The following is a 20,724-nucleotide window of genomic DNA, read 5'->3' on the forward strand; positions in this document are numbered from 1 at the left end:
GCTGACGGGCAGGTAGGGTCCGGGTACCTGTCTGCCCTGACAAGGCATCCCTGTGTCCCCCTTTCCAGGAGATGAGCTCACCAAACTAGGAGAAGAGGATGAGCAGGGCTGGTGCCGCGGGCGGCTGGACAGCGGGCAGCTGGGCCTCTATCCTGCCAACTACGTGGAGGCCATATAGCAACCCTGCCCGCCCGACTCCTCTCACTCCTTGCCCTCCGCCTCCCGCCCTTCCCCTCCCCTCGCCATAGAGTTCCAGACATATTTTCCGATCAAGCTTTTATTTTTTTAAAAGTCAAAACAGAACAAATGAAGAAGTACAAAGAGACGGCATCTGCAGCCTACATGGAGGCCAGGGTAGTGGGGCTTAGGGTGACGACCCCCAGCGTGGGCAAGGGTCTTGGGACTAAGCCCAGTGTCACCTCTGCCCTCCAGAGTCCACCAGAGTCTCCTGGGTCCTGAGGGATACCTCCTGGATCCTTCCGCCCGCCCCCTCCCCTCTCCCACCCCAGGCTGCCAGCAGCGACCCTTGCCCTCTGAGCCTGCCTTCCTTGCCTCTCCTGACCACTCCCCTGACCCCCCTCTACCACCACCCTCCTCATAAAGGCCTCCTTCACGCTATGAGAAGGAGGCCTCCCAATCTTTAGTCTTCCACGCTGCCCTGGGGGTGCTCTTCTCCTCCGAGCCCTAATCTTTTGGGACCAGTGAGCCTGGGAAAGAAATTGTCGCCCTTCTCTGTGTAGGTTTCTGGGGACCTCTTCGCTTCCCCAGACATAAGGGCAGGGTATCTGGAAGGAGTGATGGTGCCCCTGGCACACAGAATGAGAGGAAGGACAGACCCTCTGTCCAGGCTGTGCCAACCCTCCCAATGCCAGGCCCATTCTGAGGGATGGAAACCCTGTCTGGGCCTGTGGACGGAGGCCCAGAGCCACTCCTCATCTTACAGAGGCTCTGCCCATCTCCTGAGACCTTGACGCTGGGCAAAGCCTCCTCCCCGAAGCCCAGGGCAAAGCCAGCGACAGTAGCAGCCTCCTCCCATTCTCTGGGGAAGAGGCATTTGGCCACCCACCCCACTTCCTTCATGGTCATCCAAAAAAACGCCACCCCCTCCGATCACTGTGTCTGCGCCAGCCTCTGGGAAACCAGTGTGCAAGGCTCTCAGCTTCCCCTTCCCGCTTCTCTCACCTGGGCGACCGAGGAGACGCCAGGGCTCAGGGGAGCAGCTCAGCTCGGGCAACATGAGGGAGGAACCCTGGATGGTCACCATATCTTTTTTTCCCCTTGATCCTTTTGTTTCCCAACATTGTCCCTGAATGCTGGCAACCCCCACACCCAGTTCTCGAAGCCCGGGTCTCCATTAAAGGACTCTGGGCCTGGAAGGGAACAAAGGGCCCTTGCGGGTTGGAAACTGGGTAGCAGCTTTCCCGTGGGTGGGTGGGGGCGGGAAGCAGACAGATTGGATAAGACCCCCTACAGTGGAAAGTGGCCAGAGGCTGTGTCTCTGGACCTTTGAAGCCCCCGTGCTCACTGCTGCTGTCTGCTAGGCCTCAGGACCAAGGTTGCCCTCTGCCTCCCGAACTGGGTGGCCTTTTGGCCTCCCAGGGAAAGAGTATGCAACCCTTGTTCTCCAGGACCCTTCAGCTCCCTGCTGCTACTCCTGACACTGTTAGGCCGTGGACCCGCGCACTGGGGCTCTGACCCCCTTCTCTTGAGTAGGGCTGTTGCGGGGCCTTTGGTGGGTCAGTCCTCCCTCAGGTCCGGGAGCATGGCACCCGAGAGACAGGGCTGCCAGCCCCCACCTCCTTGTCACTGTTTGCCCCAGGGGCTTCAGCTGCAGCCTAGGTTGGTTCCTGGACCCCTCCAAGCCGGAAGCAGGATTCAAAGCCCTCCTTTCTCCACAGCTCCTGCCTCCCACCTGGCAGGAGCCCTCCACCCCTCACCTTCACCTCTGAAAGGAAGAAGCCGCCAGGTCCGCACCTTGGGGCCTGGGCTCCCCCTCTCTGCACCAGCGGCTTCCCAGCACCTGGGGAGGGGCTGTGGCCCCGACCGGACCCCATGCCTACCCCACTCAGTACGCTAGCTGCCCTCTCCTGGGCAGGGACAGGAAAAGCTATCTCTTACAAACAACCACCTTCCACCACCCCATAGGGACCTGACTTGGTCCTCGTGTTCCTCAGTACCCAGTGATGGAGGATCTCCCTCCCCGACCCTCCTGGAAGTCCCCAGAGCCCCGAGCCAAGCCCCAGCTACCATTGCTGGTGTCGGGGCACTCGGCCTTGGGCTGGAGCACACCGCTCACCATGTCCACACCCCCTCCTGTATTCCCCAGGGGCCCCTTGATGCTGCCGCACGGGGTCCCGGAAGGCCCCGTCAGTGACGTGTTTCATCGCCAGTTAAACCGCCACCCTGCAGCCTGGCTCCAGGAGGAGCCAAGGCCGCCCTGCCGCCCGCTGCCACTGCGTCTGCCGCCCTAGGCTTCCTGACTCCATTAGTTCCGACACTTGTGAAACTCCGAGAAGTGCTGTGGTCTCAGCAATGCACCTGTTTTGTACATGATTGTGTAATTTAAAGGTATATAAATACAAATCTATATATATATCAGTTGTGACTGTACGGCTGGCGATAAAACCAGAATTCTGTCACCCTGGCTGGACTTGTCACCTTCCGTTCTGGGGGTTTGTGTGGGCCCTTGGAAGGGTCTTGGGAATGAAGATGTCTATCCTGGAGTCGGCCCCGTGCTGACCGAGTTGGGCAATTGAGGGCACAGGTCCTACCCAACCGAGGGAGGCCACTGAGACTCTGGTCTCAGAGACAAGGGGACAAGTGACAGCCCTGACCAGAAGAGCTGCACATTTGAAGCCCCAGACTCACGGCTTTAAGGCTGGAGGTATGGCCCGCAGACAGCTTTCTTGTCTAACAAGTGAGGTCGTTTCTGGCACCAGGTCAGCCAATAAAATAGCCGAACTCCTGGCTCAAGGGTGGACTCCATCTTCAGATAGTCCGGAGTTTTACAGCAGAATCCTAAGAAGCCATTGCTGAGGCCTCCCGCGGCGTGACACTGTGTCTTCCCGCTCTCCTGCCGCTTGCCCCGCTGTGAACACGTTTCCTAGGAGGCCTCCTGGGAGCATCGTCCTGGCAGGGCTAAGCTCAGCTCTCCGAGCCCTGCCAGGCCTGTCCCCGGAGCTCTGAGGCTCACCTGCACCTCAGCTAGATCCTGTCTGGGAGCCGCGCCTCCTTTCCCTGCCTCAGCTCCCCCATTCTGTCTGGAAGGCCCCTCTGCCCCTGGCGGTGTGATAGGGCCTCGCACAAACACAGCCCCTCCACCAGCACTTCCCTACCCCAGGGTGCACACACTGAGAGGAGGGGATGCCGGGACGGCCATCCATCCGTCTGCCTTGGTCCCCCGAGTCCATCCGTGTTCGAAGCCCACTCTCATCCCAGCAGGACGCTTTGACTTCTTTCCATTCTCTTCCTTCATTTTGTTAAACACAACTTGCTTACGTTTTTATCTAACGTGTGCATGTGTGAGAGACAGAACGACCAAGAGCAGGCTTGAGTGTACACGTGTCTCCGCTCAGCCCTGTGGAGGACAGGGGACAACCTCGGGCTTCCGGGTGTGAACCTCTACCAGCTGAGCCTTCCTTCCCCCTCCCCTCCCTTCCCTGCTTCCCTCCCTCAGTATCTCTCCTTCATTCATTCTGTCCTTTTCTTTGCTAAAGACGGAGTCTTGGGTTGAAGAGTTGGCTCAGCAGTTAAGAGCACTGACTGCTCTAAGCCGGGGGCCCAGATTCCATCTCCAACACCCGTGTGGCACCTTCCAGCTTTCGGTGACTCCGGTCCCAGGGAATCCAACACCCTCCTCTGACCTCCGAGGGCACTGCATGCATGTGGTACGCAGGCTGACAGGAAGGCAAAATACCCACACACACACATAAATGTAAAATAAAATAACGAAAGAGCCAGCCTCTAGGTGGCTGTGTAGCGGAGGGCGGCCTTGAGCCCCCGATCCACTGGCTTCTGGTTCCCAAATGCTAGCATTGCAGACTCAGGCCTCCGTGCCCAGCCGGGGGGGTCTTAGAGTCCAGGTGGTGACCTTCTATTCACTCGGGTTGTTCCAGTTTGTTTGGGGGAGCTAAGATGGGGCTTCCAAAAGGGGACTGGAAAAGGTCTACTGAGCCAGGCAAGGTTCTGACAGGCATGTGTCAAGTGAGGGGGGAGAACCCTTCATTTGCTGCCAGCTCATAAGATGCCCCTGGCAGATGCAGCCTGCGGAACGCCCTTGGTGGGAGCTGCCACTCTGGCCTCCCGTACCGCCCCTCTGTGGAACTGTTCTGCTCCCAATCCAAGCCTGCAACAACCCTCCCCCCCCCCCCCGCCCTTCTGAGAAATCCCCAGCCCCGCTGGAGCTCTGAGCCTGACCCGGGCACAGCTGGGACATCCAAGCCGGTGACTTCAGGGACCCCTGAGGGGCAGGATGGGCTGCCCGGATCAGAACCAGTTTAACTGAGCCTGCCTCTGGCTAGGGTCCCAGACTGCCTCTTCCCCGGGGGCCAGCTGCGGCCCAGCAAGGCAGAGCCCTGGGTAGAGATGCCCCTCCGCCCCATCATGTCCAGTCCTACATGGCAGATGCCAAGGTACTGTTTGCTCATTGTCGGGAGTAAACATTCTTCAGGAGACAATAAAACTGCTGGGGGCAGCAGGCAGGGGGACAGGATGCCCTTAACCCTTGGCGGCCCAGCCAGGTGTGGTGGCACACGCCTGTCATCCCAGCACTCAGGAGGTAGAGGCAGGCAGATCTCTGAGTTCAAGGCCAGCCTGGTCTGCAGAGCGAGGTCCAGGACAGCCAGGGCTACACAGAGAAACCCTGTCTCAAAACAACAAACGAACAAGCCCTCCCCCAATGAAAACCAACCCCCCTTGTGGTACTGCGTGGTGCCGCTCCCTGTCTTTTCTTCTAGAAGTTTGGCCTCAGAAGCTAAGGGCTGCGTGGCAGGAGACACTGACCCATTTGGGGAGGAAAGGCAGGGAGAGGCCTGTCCCTGGGGAGAGATGGGCGAGTGCATGGTCCTGGCACCCACAGCTGTGTGACTGTGAGCTAACTGCTCAGCCACCGATGGACCTCCGATGCCCCGTGGACCATGAACCCTGACTTCATGGTTTTGTTGAAAAGGTCTATGACAAAAAAGCAGTGGGGGTGGCTAGCTCATGGTAGGTCCTCGGGGTGCTTGATTTGGGCAAATGAATCTGGGAAGTGTGACGCAGCTGTGTTGCACAGGAGAAAGGCCAGGCTGTCAGGGTCAGGGACCTCCACCCACAGAGAGGTGCACACTCAGCTCCTCACACTCAAGTGAGGGACTCACTACTCCAGGGATGGACCTTGCGAAGTCTTTGGGGGACAGGGGCTGCAAGTCCTTAGAGCCACTGCTCCCAAAGCCACCCCCGTAGCCCACCATGTGGTCCGGCTTTCTCAGGTGGCCGAGCAAACACAAGAAACCCTGGGACTTTTGCAGGAGAGCCAGACCCTCGCACACTTGGGCACACCTGGCATCAGGCCCTGCCCTTCAACTGGACAGATGCACACACAGGCTGCTGTGGACAGCCTGGTCCACCTCCCATCTTAGCCATGCCGGGGTGAGGAGGGCGCCCTGGCTGGCTGGACTGGCTGTTTTGGCCTGGAGAACCCTCTGCCTCTTCCACAACATCTACCAAACAGCTACCGTTTTCCATTTAGTCTCCATGACACTTCCCTGGGCAAGCTTCCCTTGTGGCCAGCGCCCTAAGCACAGAACCATGGCTGTCCTTGACAGCCGCTGGCCTCTAGGCTGAGCCATCCACAGCCCGGCAATGGGAACCTGTCAGTTATCATGTATCTTTATTATTCATTCCTTGGGCACCCCTGGCTCCCCAACACAGGGTGAAGACATCTCTTAGCACCACGCCCCGTATGGTACAGGAGGAGGTGGCAGGAGCAGAGAGCAGCGATGTCACTGTCCAGTGGGTTGCCTGGGTCCCAGTCCTTGCGTGCTGTTTCCTCCGAGAATTCCACAGTCCAAGCGTAGCTCCCTTGACCCTCCAGGGGCCTATGTACTTGAGCAGTACAACCTGAAGAGGGAGCCAGAGAGCTCGTATGTACCCCCAGATGAGTGACTGTGAACGTGGATGCCAGCAGTCCCCAGGTTCAGATTGAGCAGAGGCCCCGAGCAGCAGGAGGGTGGCCGTCCGGGGCAGGTTGTAGGCCCCCCGGCCTCTGTGGCCCTCAGACGGGATGTACAAACTGATAGACGAGGCGCTGAGAGATGTCAGGTTTGCGAATGATCCCCTTCTTGTAGTACTGGCGGATGGAGCGGCTTAGCTTGTCGTAGTTCATGGCGGGCCGGTTCTTGCGCACACCCCAGAGCCGGGCCACCTGGGCGGAGTCCTCAATTTTGAAGATGCCTGGGGGAAAGGGTGGGGGTGGGGCGCAGAGGGTGTGAGAACAAGAGAGACAAGAGCAATAGATCAGTTTTGAGGAAAGCAAAGGGCACAGATGCTGGAGTCCTCTTCAGCCCTGGGTCCAGGACAGGCTATGAAACCTAGTAAACGCCTTCCTTCCTTCCTTCCTTCCTTCCTTCCTTCCTTCCTTCCTTCCTTCCTTCCTTTGGAGACAGGGTCTCTCTTGGCTGTCCTGAATGCTGGGATTAAAGGCATGTGCCATCACACCTGACATTAACAAATATTTCAATCATTTTTACTTTTATTACCAGTTGAAATTCTAATTAAGCCATAGTATTACACCAAATGCAGGCTGAGTGATCCTAATCTGGAATTTTGGGTGAGAACTGTGTCAGAGTTTTAGGATTTGGAAATATTTGACAGGCTTTCCCAGGACGGGGCTCCATGCATTGGGAAGCATTTAGGAATTTTGGGTTAAGGTGGTCGGGCAACCCACCTTTAATTTTATTAAAGTGAAACTGAGTTGTTTTTGAACATTTCGGCCCTGGTTCTAGAGCATCTAATATTATATTCCGGGCTCGCATTGTTTCTGGTGGACACACGAGGCTGCGGGTTGAAGCTAAATTTCTTCCTAAGGTTTATTTTATAACTGCCTGTGTGTGCGTCTTTGCGTGTGTATAAGGGTGCTCGCCGAGGTCAGAGCATCAGATTCCGGGTGCTGTAGTTCGAGGAAGTTGAGAGCAGCCCCGTGCGCTGAGAATTGGTCCTCCGCCAGGCCGAGAGAGTACTCCTTAGCAACTGAGCCGCTCTCCAGCCCTGTTTCGGTTTTTTTTGAGACAAGGTCTCTCTCTGCAGACTCGGTGGCGTGGCATTCACCGCCAGCCTCTGCCTCTGCAGGGCTGGCACTAAAGGCGAGCGCCACCATGCTGAAGCCATAGCGTGTTCCCATCCTCAGCAGATCCTCTCAATCCGTACTGTGTTCCAGGCGCCGACTGGAGCCTCACTTCCAGGGTGGGGTCCGGGGGAGAGCCCGAGGAGGACCCCAAAAGCACCCTAAACCTCAAAAACCTCCGGGTGGCAGGAACGTACATCTCCGAGTGCCGCGTTTGGCACAGGGTGAAGGCGGAGTCGGTCTAGGCCACACCCCCGCCCAGCCCCCTTTCAGCTGGAGCCACACCCTTACCGTCACCTCAAACTGGAGCTCCGCCCACCCCCCCAGCCCTGCCCACGCTGCCAGCCCACCCCTCTCTGCCCTCCGGAGCCCAGTATTCCTGTGGAAGCCGGGCCCCTCCGGCGGCCAGAGCCCCAGGGCCCCACCTGCGTTGGCCGCGTCCTCCCCTCTCAGCCCCTCTGACCGTCACGTCTCCTTCCAGCCCCTCCCTGCCCGGTGGCCGTCTCCCGCCGAGTCTACCTTTCTCCTTGTTGAGCCAGCGAATGAAGCGGCCGTAGCTGTGAGGCTTGAGCAGCAGTTCCTTGAGGAACTGCCACAGGTGGATGGGCTGCCCGGAGCACGAGGAATCCACCTCACCATCCGTCCAGCCCTCCTCGCTGGTGGAGGCTGGAAGCCAGGGGGCCAGGGTGAGCGGCAGCTGCGACCACCCTCTTCCCAGGGCGCCTCCCTCAGCCCCACCAGGCCTCGGGGCGGCTGCCCAGCTCACCGCAGTAGTGAAGGGCCCCAGGCGAGGTCCTCTCCTTCATCCAGGCCGCTGTGGGACAAGGAGGGGAGGCTGGGACCCAGCAGAGGCCGCCTGCCTCCCGCAGTCCGGGGGGTGGGAATGGCAGAGCCCCTCACTGTGACATGGGGCTGGGGTGTCCCTTGAATCTCTGCCCTGGTGGCAGGTGTTGAGGCCTGAGCTGACCTCAGCGGCTGCATCAGGCCACCACCCGCCCGTTCCTTCTGCCCACGCTCAGACCATCAAAGGGATGGGACAGGGTCCTTCTTGCTCAAGTCACATCCCCTGGCCAGGCACCTGGGCCGGGGCAGACACTGCCCCCTCAGAGTCCCCTGAGTGGGTCCTGTCCCCCCATTCATCCCACACTTCTAAGGAAAGGGACCATGACCCAGTGAATAAACACAGAATCCTCCAAAGTTCAGAGGAGAGAAAACAAAAGCAAGGGCAGGCAACCGTGCTGTGCAAGTGTGGAAGCCCAGGTGTGTCCCAGCTCACGTGTGGAATCAGAGGACAGCTTGGGAGAGTCCGCTCTCCCCTGCCGTGCAGTTCCAGGGATCAAACTCCAGCTGTCAGGCTTAGAGGCAAGCCCCTTTCTCCACTGAGCCTCCCCAGAAGCCTTCCTTACTTCTTTATTAAAAAACAAAGCTGTAGTGGCGCGAAAGCACCTGTAATCCCAGCCCTCAGGAGGCAGAGGCAGGCGGAGCTCTGTGAGTTCGAGGCCAGCCTGGTCTACAAAGCAAGTCCAGGACAGCCAAGGCTACACAGAGAAAGCCTGTCCCAAAAAACCAAGAAGAAAAAATAAAAGTAAATTAATTAATAAAGCTAACCTTAAAAAGGGGTTTCCCTTTAAAAAAGAAGATAAGGGCTAGAGAGATGGCTCAGAGGTTAAGAGCACTGGCTGCTCTTCCAAAGGTCTTGAGTTCAATTCCCAGCAACCACATGGTGGCTCACAACCATTTGTAGTGAGATCTGGTGCCCTCTTATGGCGTACAGGTGTACATGCAGACATAATAAATAAATCTTTTTTTTTTTTTTTTGTTTAGGATTTTAAAAGAGAAGATAAGGTCGAGGCCAGCCTCGCCAAGCCCTGGCCTGGCGCTGTGAGGGGCTGGCCGGTGCTGTCTCGGCCCTCACCTGACTTCCAGATGTCCAGATGGGCATGCAGCACGTCCCCACCCAGGGGCGCACGCTGGCGGAACTGCTCCTCCGACATGGCACACAGCTCCTTGCCGCCCAGCTCCTGGAAGGCCTTGCCTGCTGGCGGAAGCCGGTACTGGTGCTCTGTCCACAGGAGCCACTTCTGCACGTTGCCAGGGCTCCAGTCCCCAGGGTCTGAGCAAGAGACGCCACCTTAGGTCAGGACTGCTGCTGGGCCCCACCCCAAAGGTAGCCGTCGGGTAGTGAGCGGGATGGACCGCTCACGAGGCCTGGCTGCTGGGACCGGGTACTCCTCAGGGTGGGGATAGCCAGAGCCTTGAGGAGTCCTATAGAGGCAGACAGGGAGGGAGAGGGGAGAGCCAGGGCCCTGACACAAGCTTGCTGCCTCTGCATCACAGCTGGGTGCCTTTCCGGACAGTAGCATTTAACCAGAAACACCTAAGCTTTGCCAATCCACACAGTCTTGCCTTCCACAATCTTCTCAAGGGAAAAGCGCACCCAGGAGCCCCTCTGGAATAGAGATGAAGAAACTGAGGCACAGATGGGGAGGGGTCCATCCCTTGTCCAGTGCTTAGCAAACAGGTAGGTTCGTAGCAGCCACCCCAGGCCTGTCGTGGTGGGGCATGCCTGTAATCCCAGCACCCGGGGAGGCAGATGCAGGCGGATCTCTGTGACTTTGAGGCCAGCCTGGTCTATAAAGCGAGTCCAGGACTACACAGAAAAACCCTGTCTCAGAAAATTAAAAAAAAGTAGCATCTACCCTGAGTAGCTATGGATCGGCTAAAGGTGAAGGAGGAAGCCAGAAGCTACGCACATTCCCTGGGAAAAAGCTCTCAGGGGAGCCTAGCGGGGCACATGGCTGGAACCAGGCTGGGTCACAGTGGCAGTGCGGCCTCCAGGCGAACACTGGCTCCTGCCCGTGTCGCAGCTGAGTGACCTGCAAGCTAGATCGCTCCCGCTTCATAAGGTCATTTTCCTCCCCGAGGTCAACGCCATTTGTTTCTGTCCCCATTGTTCAGGGAGCTCGCCCCTCCCGAGCCGGGCACGGGGGAAGAGGGAGCCTGGGAGAGCCTTCTGGGGTAGGGTTCTGGGGAGTGTGGGAAAGTGGAGGAGAGGAGATGGGGGCAGGAGCTGCCTTGCGTGGGGGCACCCCCAGGGCACCCGGCCGGGCGGAGGGCGGTGGTGCAGGAGAGCTGTAGGATGGAGGCAAGGATCCCGCCCCTCGGCAGCTCCACCTGCAGCTCTGGCTCCATGACACCCCAGACCAGGCGCATGCACGTGAGCGCAGGCACACACACACCCCCCCAGAGTCCGTCCCCTCCTCACCACAGTCCCCCTATCAGCTGACCAGGCCCACATTCACCTGTTCATGACCCATCGTGCCAGCCCCTCACACAGACCTCTACGCCCTGTTCATTGCTTAGTGTCCCCGCGCATGACCAGGGCCAGGCAGGTAAAGCTGGTCAGCGGCCATTTGTCACGTAGCTATTATGTCTAGCCGGGGATATGCAAATCCTCTAATGAGGTGTAGACAGCAAGCAAGGTAGGAGAACACAAGACTCTCACGCTTTCCGATGGCAATCACATCAGGGGAGCAAGAAAATGGGGGACAGCAAGAGGGTGGGACTGGAGGCGAAGTAGGCATCTGTGGGAGAGCATTCTAGGCTGCAGGGCCGGCAGGTGCAAAGGTCCTGGGGTGACTGTTGTGGGTAAAGGAGGGAGATCAAGTGGCCGGAACCCTGTGAGTGGCAGGAGAGAGGAGCTGAGTCCCCGGGAGGGTAGGGAGCCACTAAGCTAGGGCCCCGGCCAGTGTGGCTGCCGTGGCCATGGCTCCCGCCGCTGTCCAGGCCGAGCAGATCCCAGCCCCCGCCCTGTCGGCGTCCCCGGTGGAGGTGGCAGCAAGCCTCTCACCTGCCGTGATGTTGAGCAGCTTGCAGGCCGTCTCGATGTCCTTCAGGACCTCACCCACCACCATGGACTGCACCTGCTCGAGGGAGTGCTCGTCCAGGCTGCTTCCGGAGGCCTGGCTGTCGATGACGGGGCACTGCTCAGGCTCCTCCAGCGCGTCCTCCCTGCTGGCCGTGGGGACTTTGGCGGCCCAGCTGCCATCCTCGGGGTACGTGTTAAAGTAGGAGAGGTAGAAGGCGGACAGGCCCTGCTCAGGGGTGCCGGGTGGGCTGGGGCTCCAGTCTGGCTTCTCGGGACCCACCGCTGCCGCTGCCGTGGCCGCTGCCTTCTCCACACCTGTCCGCACGGACAGGTCCGGGGACAGCAGCAGGCAGCCAGGGGACACATTGCTCAGGCCTGGGCTGGTGCTGCCCATGCTGCTGCTGGGGCTTGTGGCTGCCGTCTGCAGAGGTGAGAGAAGGAGGAAGAGCAGTCTGGTGGCCGTCCAGGCTCTGCGGGGGAGACTAAGCTGGTTAGAGCACTCCACGGGCAGGCGCTGGGCTGGGGCTCTGGGAGAGGCCTGGGGGGCTTCTGGGTCACTGGGCAGTGAGTCCAGGGCTGGCTGGAGAAGACAATGCGATGGGTGTGCGGGCAAGAGGGGGCACGGGCAAGTGGGAGGGGCATTTTTTTTAAGGTCTTGTGTAACACAGGCTGGCCTAGACCATCTGGTCCTCCTGCCTCCTGCAAGTCCCAAACGCTGGAACTGCACAGCACAGAGGACTTCGGGGAGGCACGGAACACCTTGAACCCATCTCTGGTCGCCCTGTAGGACCCACTGTGCCACTTGCCACTTCGAGGGGCGTGACAAAGGACAAGGCCCAGTCTGGAAAAACCCTTGGGTCTCTTCAAGGGCCACAGCTAATCTGCTTGAAAACATCCTACCACTCAGGAAACGGCTGCCTGTTCTCTTGGACCAGCAAGGCTTGATGAAGGGGCTTGGGATGGGTTTCAGCTTTCCCCACCTCCTCCTTGCTCAGTGTCCCCCCACTCCCCCCTTGTCCAGTACCCTGCCCTTCCCACCCTCTAGCACAGCCCTGCAGGCTCCTGCAGGGGAGAGAGTGCCAACAAGGGAGGAGAAGGTGTCGATTGTGGCTCCAGCTCTTCCCTTCACGAACTCTTTAAATGTCAAGGAAGAAGAGGTTTGGGTGGGTGGGGTGGGCGGAGGTGAGGGGGGTCTGGAGTTTCGGGGGACAGAGGGCAGGCCTGGGTTAATTTCAAGTCCTTCTAGGCAAACATGTGTGTGTGCCATGGGCCCGTGGTATTTACCAAGGCAGTATCCACAGCCTGTTCTGCCCCGAGTCCCCACCCTGGCCTGGGCCCACACCCTATGCCCCAGGTGGTGGCCCCGCCCCAGGACAGCCTCCGTCAGTCCCCATCCCTCCTCCTTCACCTCTCAGTGGCCTCCCCCCTCCCTGTCCACATCCCCGGCAGCCCCATGCCTGCCACGTTAGGACAGTTCCTGCCAGCTCGCTGGGCCCCGTGCCCAGCTGCTGGCTTTTCCAAGCGGCAGGAGAACTTGATTCCCTGTGGTTTTATGTGTGGCTGGCCTCGGGCACAGGTGGGACAGCAGACAGGTGCTGGGGGCCAGGCACTGTTGCAAGAGGGGCTGGATGGGTTCGTGCCGGCCCAGGCACCACATTAATACCGCATCCCTTCTTCGTCTGTTGAGTGGGCTCCTCAGCCCTGGTACCCATGCCCTCCCCAGGGGAGGCGGCTTCAGCTTTCTTCCTGCCCCTATCCTACCGACGGGTCAGTCAAGGTGCAAGGGTCTTCTGAACCCTTCCCCAGCAGAGTCCCACTCCCGGTCTCTGCACACTGCAGCCTTCCCTCTCTCTGCTTTCCAATGCCCAGAGCTCCCGGACAGAACCATTAACTGTGCAGCAGACGGAGAGGCCCCTGGCAACTGGAACCTGGCGGCTGGGCCTAAGAGCCTGGCTCCCCCACTGGCCTCTCATGGCAACGGTTGGACTGGGGCAGGAAAAAAGGGTGTCACAGGAAAAGCAGAGTCTGTCAGGCCAGGGACAGACCCCTCTCCCCCCAACACATACATTGCTGAATGGTGTCACCTTGACGGAGGCTAAAGACCTCACTTAAGAAAATGCCTCTATAAAATTGGGCTGTGGCTGGGAGGGGGGGGGCTTTAACCCCAGCATTCTGGGAGACAGAGGCAGGTAAATAGCTGCGAGTTCGAGGCCAGCCTGGACAAACACAAGGCAACACAAAGAAACCCTGTCTTGAAAAGCAAAGCAAAATAAAACAAAAGAAGACTGGGCTGTAGGCAAACCTGTAGAATATTTTCTTAATTAGTGATTGATAGGGGAGGACCCAGGTGATTGTAGGTGAGGCCATCCCTGGGCTGATGCCCTGGGTTCCGTAAGAAAGCAGGCTGAGCAAGCCATTAAGCAGCACCCTCCGTGGCCTCTGCCTCAGCTCCTGCCTCCAGGTTCCTGCCCTGCTTGAGTTCCTGTCCTGACCTCCTTCAGTGATGGACAGTGCTGTGGAATCACAAGCTGAACGAACCCTTCCTCCCCAACTTGCTCTGGCCACAGTGCTTCATCACAGCCATCGTGGCTCTAACGAGGACAGCTACCCACAACCCGAGTCAACAGCACAGACTCAGGAGAGTGGAACCCGCTCTGTGTAGACCCTGCTCCTTGGACCACAGCCTTGTTAAGGTGCCTGCTCTGGCCACTTTCCTCTTTCTAGGTGTTTCACCCACCTCATGATCGGATCCCTCCACCCTCCAAGGCTCACCTTCTGCTCCTGGCTGCCCACCCCTCCTCACAGTCAAGTTCGTTTCCTCCCATCACCCTTTGACACGACTCCAATGCTCAAGAACCCAGCCAGCCTGCGTGGCTCCAAGGGCCGCCATGCCGCTCAGTTGGTGGAGTGCTTGCCTAGTGTGTAGAAGCCCTGGGGCCATCTGGACCCTGCACAGATGAAACTTGGAATGGCAGGGGGTGCTATGTGGCGACCAGGGGCAGCGTTCGGACCAAATCAACACGCTCTCCTCCTGTCCAGGCTCTGCTAAAGCTGGTGTTTCTTGCCTTGTTCTGAACAGGGGATGTAAGCATGGCCACCTCCCCTTGTGCTACTGTTCTCTTTCCCAAGATGCCATTTCTTTCTCATCCCAGGCCCCCTAAGCCCAACTCCCATGGAGCTTTTCTGAGGTCTCTCTTTCTGGTGACCCTTTTTAGCCTGTGACTCAACCCTTAGCAATCCATCTGCCAATGGGAATGCGAGGATTCGGGGAACGATGAAGCTCAGAGAGGGGCAGGGAAGGACCCAGAGGCTGCACCGAGGAACTGGAACCCAGCCAGAGACCACCCGACATTGAAGCCACTGCTCTGTAGAGCACCGGAGGTCTGCCAGGGCCTGGCGTGCTGGACACAGTCCGCCCTCTCTGTCTCTCTCAGCTGCCCAGGGCTGCGGTCTCCTGAGTGACGCCTGCAGTCTCCAAACTTTGAGCGGATCTCAAGGGGTAAAGCCACGTGTCTGGATTAAGGCTCAGTGGGGCTGCCTTGCGCTTGCCCCAGAAGCCTGGCTGCATCTCTAGACAAAAGGCGGCTCGGTAACAGCTGGTGCAGGCCAAGCTGGGAGGCAGGGCCACATGGAAAGGTTTTAGTGGCTAGGGCTTTGCAGCTTGGAGTCCATCTCTCAGGACCTCCTGTCCCCCAAGAAGGTAAGTCGGGGGCGGGGGAGGGCGCACAGAGCGACCAGTGCTGGAGACTGAGTGCAGCTGTTTCTCGGTACCCCATTCCCTTTGGGGCCCCTTTGCCCCCTTTGTCCTCTACTCATACCCAATAATTCATCCCCAGGGAGTGAAGTTGCCTTGGGAGGGCCTCAAGAAAGTCCTTGTGGCCGTGAACTGTGAGCCCTGCCCTCTATGCTTTATGGAATCCCTTCTTCCAGACCCAACCTTCTAAGGATAGTAGGGTAGCATACAAATGCCCTAGCCTCACCCCTGCTTTCTGAGACCCAATCTCAGTGGCCAGACCCCAGGACCCAGCTTCAGGCCCAGTGAAAGTAGCACTGAGGGACATCAAGTGAGAGAGAGTGACAGGGCCAGGCCACTGTAACACCCTGATTAGCCTCTGGTGGCCTGACCCTGGCTGTTGGCTACTCCCCAAGCCCTCCCAGCCTCTGCACCCCTCAAATGGGCTAGAGGCAGGGCATAAGGCAAGACTAGGGCCTGGTGAAGAGCCCCACAGTGTGGGTTGTCCTCCACACCTGCACCCCAATACCCACCATCACTGGTCAGCACCTTGGAGAGAGACGGGGCAGTCTTAGGGAGCCCAAGCTTGCCACTTCCTTGTCATTCCCTTGCCCATCTGGGCCTTTCAGGCCCCACCTTCCTGGGAACCAGCAGCCTCGGCCCTCACATCAGCCCTTCAGGAGAACTGGACTCAGGCCTCCTTGACGACAGCTATGCGATACCCAGAGCACTGGCCTCACTCCGCTAAAACCACCACTGCTACCCCAGTGCAGCCTATGGTTGGCTTGGGCTCCGAGGGATCGTGTCTTTCAAAAATGAGAGCGAGAAGTGGGGCGAGGGGAAGGATATAGCTGAGTGTCTCTGGCTGTCCCTGGAACTTGTGGCCATTCATTCGGAAAGGCTCCCTTCCACCAGCATGTCTCTACGCTCTGATGTCAGCCGGGATGAGCCTGGGGCCTGAAGATTGTCCGCTAGCCACCCTGTCAGGTTCAACTTTGCCTGGCTTTCAGAACTTCCCAGAAACTGCAGTTTCTGTCCTCCCTTGGCCCCCTGTGTGTGTGAACCCCCCAGCGTGGCCTCTTTACCCAGGGAGCTTTCGGGGTCCACGTGGTTACACTCCTCTAGCAGGCCCAGGCCTCCCTCATCTGAGCCGCAGACCCTCTTCAGGGGACAGGATGCAGGATTCCCTCCGCTCCTCCAGCAACTGGTCAAGACACAGAGCGCACCACGCTGAGCGCCTAGGACAGGAGCGAGGAGGCTCAAGACCCATTCCCAGACAGGAAATGCCGGCCGGCAGGAATGTGTGCTCACGAGGAACAGGAGGCGGGCCTCTTGCTGCCTGAGAGAAGGGGCCTGAGCCCAACCTGTCACAGCCTTGGCCTGAACCCCTTCTGGGAAGCCACTCTCAGCCCTGGGGGGTATGGGGGAGCCCTGGGCAGCCTCCTTGGCATTTTCTTCTGTGCTGGGGGGTCCTTGTCCCATGACCCCTGCGGCATGCTGCTGAGGTCCCTGGCTGGCCAGGAGCGATCAGAAGGGATGGTGGGAGAAACGTCTCGCCACCAGCCAGAGCCCAGAGCGGTAAATGTCAGCAAGGGCCCAGGGCGGTGGTGGTGCCAGGCTTTGCTTTGAGAAGAGCTGTTCTACCTGCTGAGCTGCCTGTGGGGCTCTGGGATGGTAGAGGTGAGGGTCCCAGGCCAGAGCTCAGCCCCGCCTCCCGCTCGCCACCTCTAGGTCAGACAGTTCGTTAAAAGGCTGTAGGTGGCCAGGCTTAGAGGGGCAATGCTGTAGTGTGCTTGAGTGCACACGCCTAGGACGGGAGAGACTGGGGAAGAGGGAAGGAGGGGAGGGAGGGATGAGAACAAAGAGGCAGTGGTGCCCGCCAAGTGAAACGGTGGAGAGAATTGAGGGAGGAGGCAGGAGGGAGGTCTGGGCTCCTTGCCTCTCCTCCATTCTACCCAGGTCTACCCTAGCTGCTGGCCTCATCCACACCTCCTACCTTCTGGCAGGAGCCAGGGCCAGGAATTCCTGCCCACTGTATGCCCCCCTCAAGACTAGGATACAGGCTGGCAAGTCCAAACAGTGTCCAATCAAGGCCTACGCAGCTTTCAAAGTCCCATTCAGCCTGTCCCCTTCACGATGCCTCCCTTAACCAAGGAGACCATCTTGCCTAACCTTCTTATTCAACAGACAAGGAACTACAAACATGCAGAGGGAAGAGATGCTCCTCGGCCCTTAACTCATCCCTTTCTGCTCTATAGGCAGGGTCTCGGTCTTCTGGCCAGCTGGCACTGACACTTTCTGGGTTCAGCATGGACCACAGCGAGCCAGTCAGCCAGACCCGTCTCTTTGCAGCCACTGGGCACCCATGGGGTGCAGCTCCCTCTGTCTCAGGTCTGGGTGCAGGGAAGTGGCTCCTGACTCCCAGGGTCCTTACGAGCATGGGTGACAGGGAAAGCTTGTAGGAACAGAATGCTCATCTCCGGGCACCCCCCATACCCGGTGTGAGGCGAGGCTGGGCCACTCACAGCCTGGTCTCTAGGCCCAGCGAAACCATCCCACCCAATGAGACCATTCTTCAGCCTCCTGGCACACCTGTGTGCCGGGAAGGGGCGCTCTTCCAGAGGGCAACAGATACCCAGCTGGCTGAACTGTCCGCACAGTGGACAGCACCTGCTTGCTGTGCCCTCTACCTGGGCCTGGGGGAAGCTCCAGAGGCTGTTTACTCTGTTACTCAGGGGAGCAGCTGGCACGGGGCACTGCAGCTTTATTGGGGGTTGTCTTGAAGTTGTTTGCTTGGGGAGGTGGAGGCAGGAAATGAGGTGAGTCTCAGCCTTGGCCAGGGGAAGCGGGTCAGCTATGGAGGCCTGTGGCTGGACTGGAGCTGTTGGACACTGCTGGGAGGGGGGTCAAGGAGGCCTGGGGCCCGGATAGTGGACCCATGCTTGCACACACATGTGGGCACTCACACACACACACACACACACACACACACAGAGGCACACCTCAGCCAGCTTCAGCCCACCTCCACCCCCCAGGGGCTCAGGCCTTCAACTCCCCATCCTGTCATTCCTTCTCTCCTCACTACAGGAATCTGTCCAATTCTAGAAATAAGTGCCTTAGGGCAGGTAAAGAGATGGTCGTCACCAAGCCTGAGGACCTGAGCTCAGTACCCAGGACACACATGACGGAAGGTAAGGATGGACTCTACGCTGAGCATGGCGGTGCTCCGGAGGCAGCGGATCCCTTGAGGACACCAGCCAGCAAGCTTCCTCTGATGTCCATGTGAACATCCCCTACCCCCGTGCGCACACACTCTCAAAACACATGAGATCTTTAACCTAAACAAGAAGGAACGAGGCCCTTCGGGGTGAGGTTTAACAGGCTTCAACGCCAGCCTGTACTTCAGGACCTTGGCTGGGGCTACAGAGACCCTGTGTCAAGGCCCAGCCAGCATGGTGGCACACACCTTCCGTCCCAGCACTCCAAGGCAGAGGCGGGCAGATCTGTGAGTGGGAGGCTAGCCTGGTCTACATAGTGAGTAAGGCCAGCCTCTGAATAAACAACGCCCCCCCAAAAAAATACAAAAAGAAGAGATCCTTAGGACAACACACACACACACACACACACACACACACACACACACACACGTTGTTGTTTTCCTGTTTGTTCAGATAAGAGCCACAGTCCCTCTGCCTTCCCGGTGCCTAAGTTTGCTCTCTGGTGGCCTCCTAGACTACCAGCCCGTGCCACCCTGCTCAGCCAGTTTCCCGGGCTCTGGGCCCATCTCTCTTGCTTTAGTCAGTGTCTTGAGCCCCTGGGTCCGGTGAGCCCCTGTCTGCACTCTGTGGCCAGGCTGGGAATACACTCCCTCCCTTCCCTCCAGCAGAGCAGCCAAGTTGGCCGTGGCTGATCCCCTGCCTGAGTTTCAGCGTCAGGGCCGGGCTGGTCAGGCCCAGGGGTGCTGTACACCCTCCTGGCTGCTTTCCCCTCAACCTGCATAGGATGAGCCCTGTGCAGGACTCACAGGCAGGGGGGCCCAGAAAGAAGGGGTGGCCCCTGAGCCCTGGATCTGACCCAGTGCTGTGAATGGCAGCATATGGAAGGGACAGGGCTCTTCTGGAAAGTGTCCCCAGGATCTTGAACACGAGCTCCAAGCTTGCCAAGTATGCCTCTGATTTGTGTCATCCTCCAGCCTCCCCACAGCTGACATGGAACCCCACGGAAGGACACCCTGACTCCTGCCACACTCACCCGTTAGCCACCTGGCGTTCAAGGAGTCGTCCTTGGCAGAGCTAGCCTTGGGGACCAGGAGGAGGCCGTGGGCAGCTCGGACCACCGCTGGGGCTCAGCCAGACATCGGCGGGGGCAGCAGGGCCGGGGTGGAGGTGGCTCTCAGGTGGACCCCTGGGTCTTTTCCACCCCAGCGTGAGTCTGAGGTCTCAGGCCCAAGGGCTAGAGGCAGGCCCCTGTCCCAGACACAGGGACACCTGCTGGCACCGTGACAAGGCTCAAGCTGAGGGGGGGGGCTGCTTACGGGGGCAGCAGCAGCTGGAGGGCTCCGGTGTGGGGTGAGGGCAGAGTGGACGGCGGACGGACTGCAGGAATGTGCTGGGAGGAAGTTGGGAGCGAGATGTAGAGCTAGCCCGCCAGCCTTCCCATTATAAGTAATCCTTCCTTATTTACCTGAACAAATACGCTCCCTGCCTACCTCAGACCGCAGGCGGGCTCCTGGTTAACCCTTGAGGGCCGTGCCTCCTGCGGGATGGTGGACTTGGGCCCTCCTTTAAACACCCACTGCCAGGATGCTTACTTTATAAACGCATGGAAAAAAGGATGACCCTCGGGACCAGGATCTGGACCCAGGGTGCTCATCCCAGAACTGGGAATCAAACCAGCCAGAACAATGATGGCTCAGTGCCACTCTCTCCTGTGGGGATCACCAAGACTGGCCAGGGGAGTCTGTGAGGGCTTCCTGGAGGTGGTGCTGCCTGCCTTCCCGGTCCACCCACTGGCAGACGTGCGGGGAGATGACTATGCTCCAGCTGTGCTCTCTGTACCCCACAACTTCCCTCAGGCCCTTTCCCAGTGATGCCAAGCACCCAGAGCAGAAGCGGCCAGCAGCAGCATGCTCTTCTCCAGCCCCTGAAGAGGAGCACCACAGTGGGGTTCACAGCCCAGAGCCCCACCCCTCCCCCACCTGCTCAGGAAGCAACACAGGGAGCACTGAGCCTCCTCCTCCTCGTGCCTCAGGGGCAGAGCTGGGTGAAGCCAGAATCAATCACCTCAGAAAGCATCTCTGACCGACGGAGTCTCATTATATAGCCGGGGACGGCCTAGAGCGCGCAGAAGTCCACCTGCCTCTGCCTCCTGAGTGCTCGGATCCCAGACAGGTGGCACCATGCCTGGCTGTCAGAGCTGTTTAATTAAAAAATATTCTAGGGGTATGAGTGTGTGCCTGTCCCTGTGTCTATGCACCACGTGCAGGCAATGCCAGTGGAGGTCAGAAGAGGGCATTGGGTGCCCTGGCACTGGAGTTACAGGCAGTTGTGAGCTGCCTTGTGGGTGCTGGAAACGGAAGCAGGGTCCTCTGCAAGAGTAGCCAGCAGCCTGGACCACCACATTGCATCTCTCCGGTCCCAAAAGTCTTCACTGCTGCTTTCAAACTCCAGAAGTAGTGGTGTGACCTCCCATGGCCCGGGCTTCAGGAAAACCTTAGAGCCAGCCGCTCGCTTTGACCCACACCAGTATCCTCCAGTGGAAGGTGGGGGCTGACTACACAGCCTGCCCACAGCTGTCGTCCTC

The 20,724-nt window shown here is 58.9% G+C and overlaps 2 protein-coding genes across 3 annotated transcripts in view; one reads left to right on the forward strand and one right to left on the reverse strand.

Moving 5' to 3' along the window:
• Nucleotides 1-2,644, forward strand: part of Pacsin1 (protein kinase C and casein kinase substrate in neurons 1) — a 45,817-nt gene extending 43,173 nt beyond the window's left edge. For both annotated transcript variants that reach the window (XM_021630068.2, XM_021630063.2), the window contains exon 10: nt 69-2,644. In XM_021630068.2, the coding sequence (XP_021485743.1) occupies nt 69-178 (110 nt within the window). In that variant the 3' untranslated portion in view covers nt 179-2,644. The remainder of the gene's footprint in view (nt 1-68) is intronic.
• A 3,208-nt stretch (nt 2,645-5,852) lies between these two features.
• Nucleotides 5,853-19,566, reverse strand: Spdef (SAM pointed domain containing ETS transcription factor). Its single transcript, XM_021629463.2, has 6 exons — nt 19,174-19,566; nt 11,172-11,610; nt 9,237-9,434; nt 8,088-8,135; nt 7,841-7,987; nt 5,853-6,432 (listed from the first exon to the last, which is right to left on the reverse strand). The coding sequence occupies exons 2-6, from the start codon at nt 11,581-11,583 to the stop codon at nt 6,254-6,256; spliced, it is 984 nt and encodes a 327-aa protein (XP_021485138.1). The 5' UTR covers nt 11,584-11,610; nt 19,174-19,566; the 3' UTR covers nt 5,853-6,253.
• Between the last annotated feature and the right edge of the window lie 1,158 nt (nt 19,567-20,724).

Source organism: Meriones unguiculatus, chromosome 16 (assembly GCF_030254825.1).
Source record: "Meriones unguiculatus strain TT.TT164.6M chromosome 16, Bangor_MerUng_6.1, whole genome shotgun sequence".
Taxonomy (NCBI): Eukaryota; Metazoa; Chordata; class Mammalia; order Rodentia; family Muridae; genus Meriones; species Meriones unguiculatus.

Coding starts and splice junctions, on each gene's coding strand:
- Spdef (XM_021629463.2), bottom strand. CDS start 11,583: ATGGGCAGCACCAGCCCAGGCCTGAGCAATGTGTCCCCTGGCTGCCTG. Junction 8,136..9,236: donor TCTGGACATCTGGAAGTCAG/GTGAGGGCCGAG, acceptor CTTGTCCCACAG/CGGCCTGGATGAAGGAGAGG. Junction 6,433..7,840: donor CTGGCTCAACAAGGAGAAAG/GTAGACTCGGCG, acceptor CCTTTCCCCCAG/GCATCTTCAAAATTGAGGAC.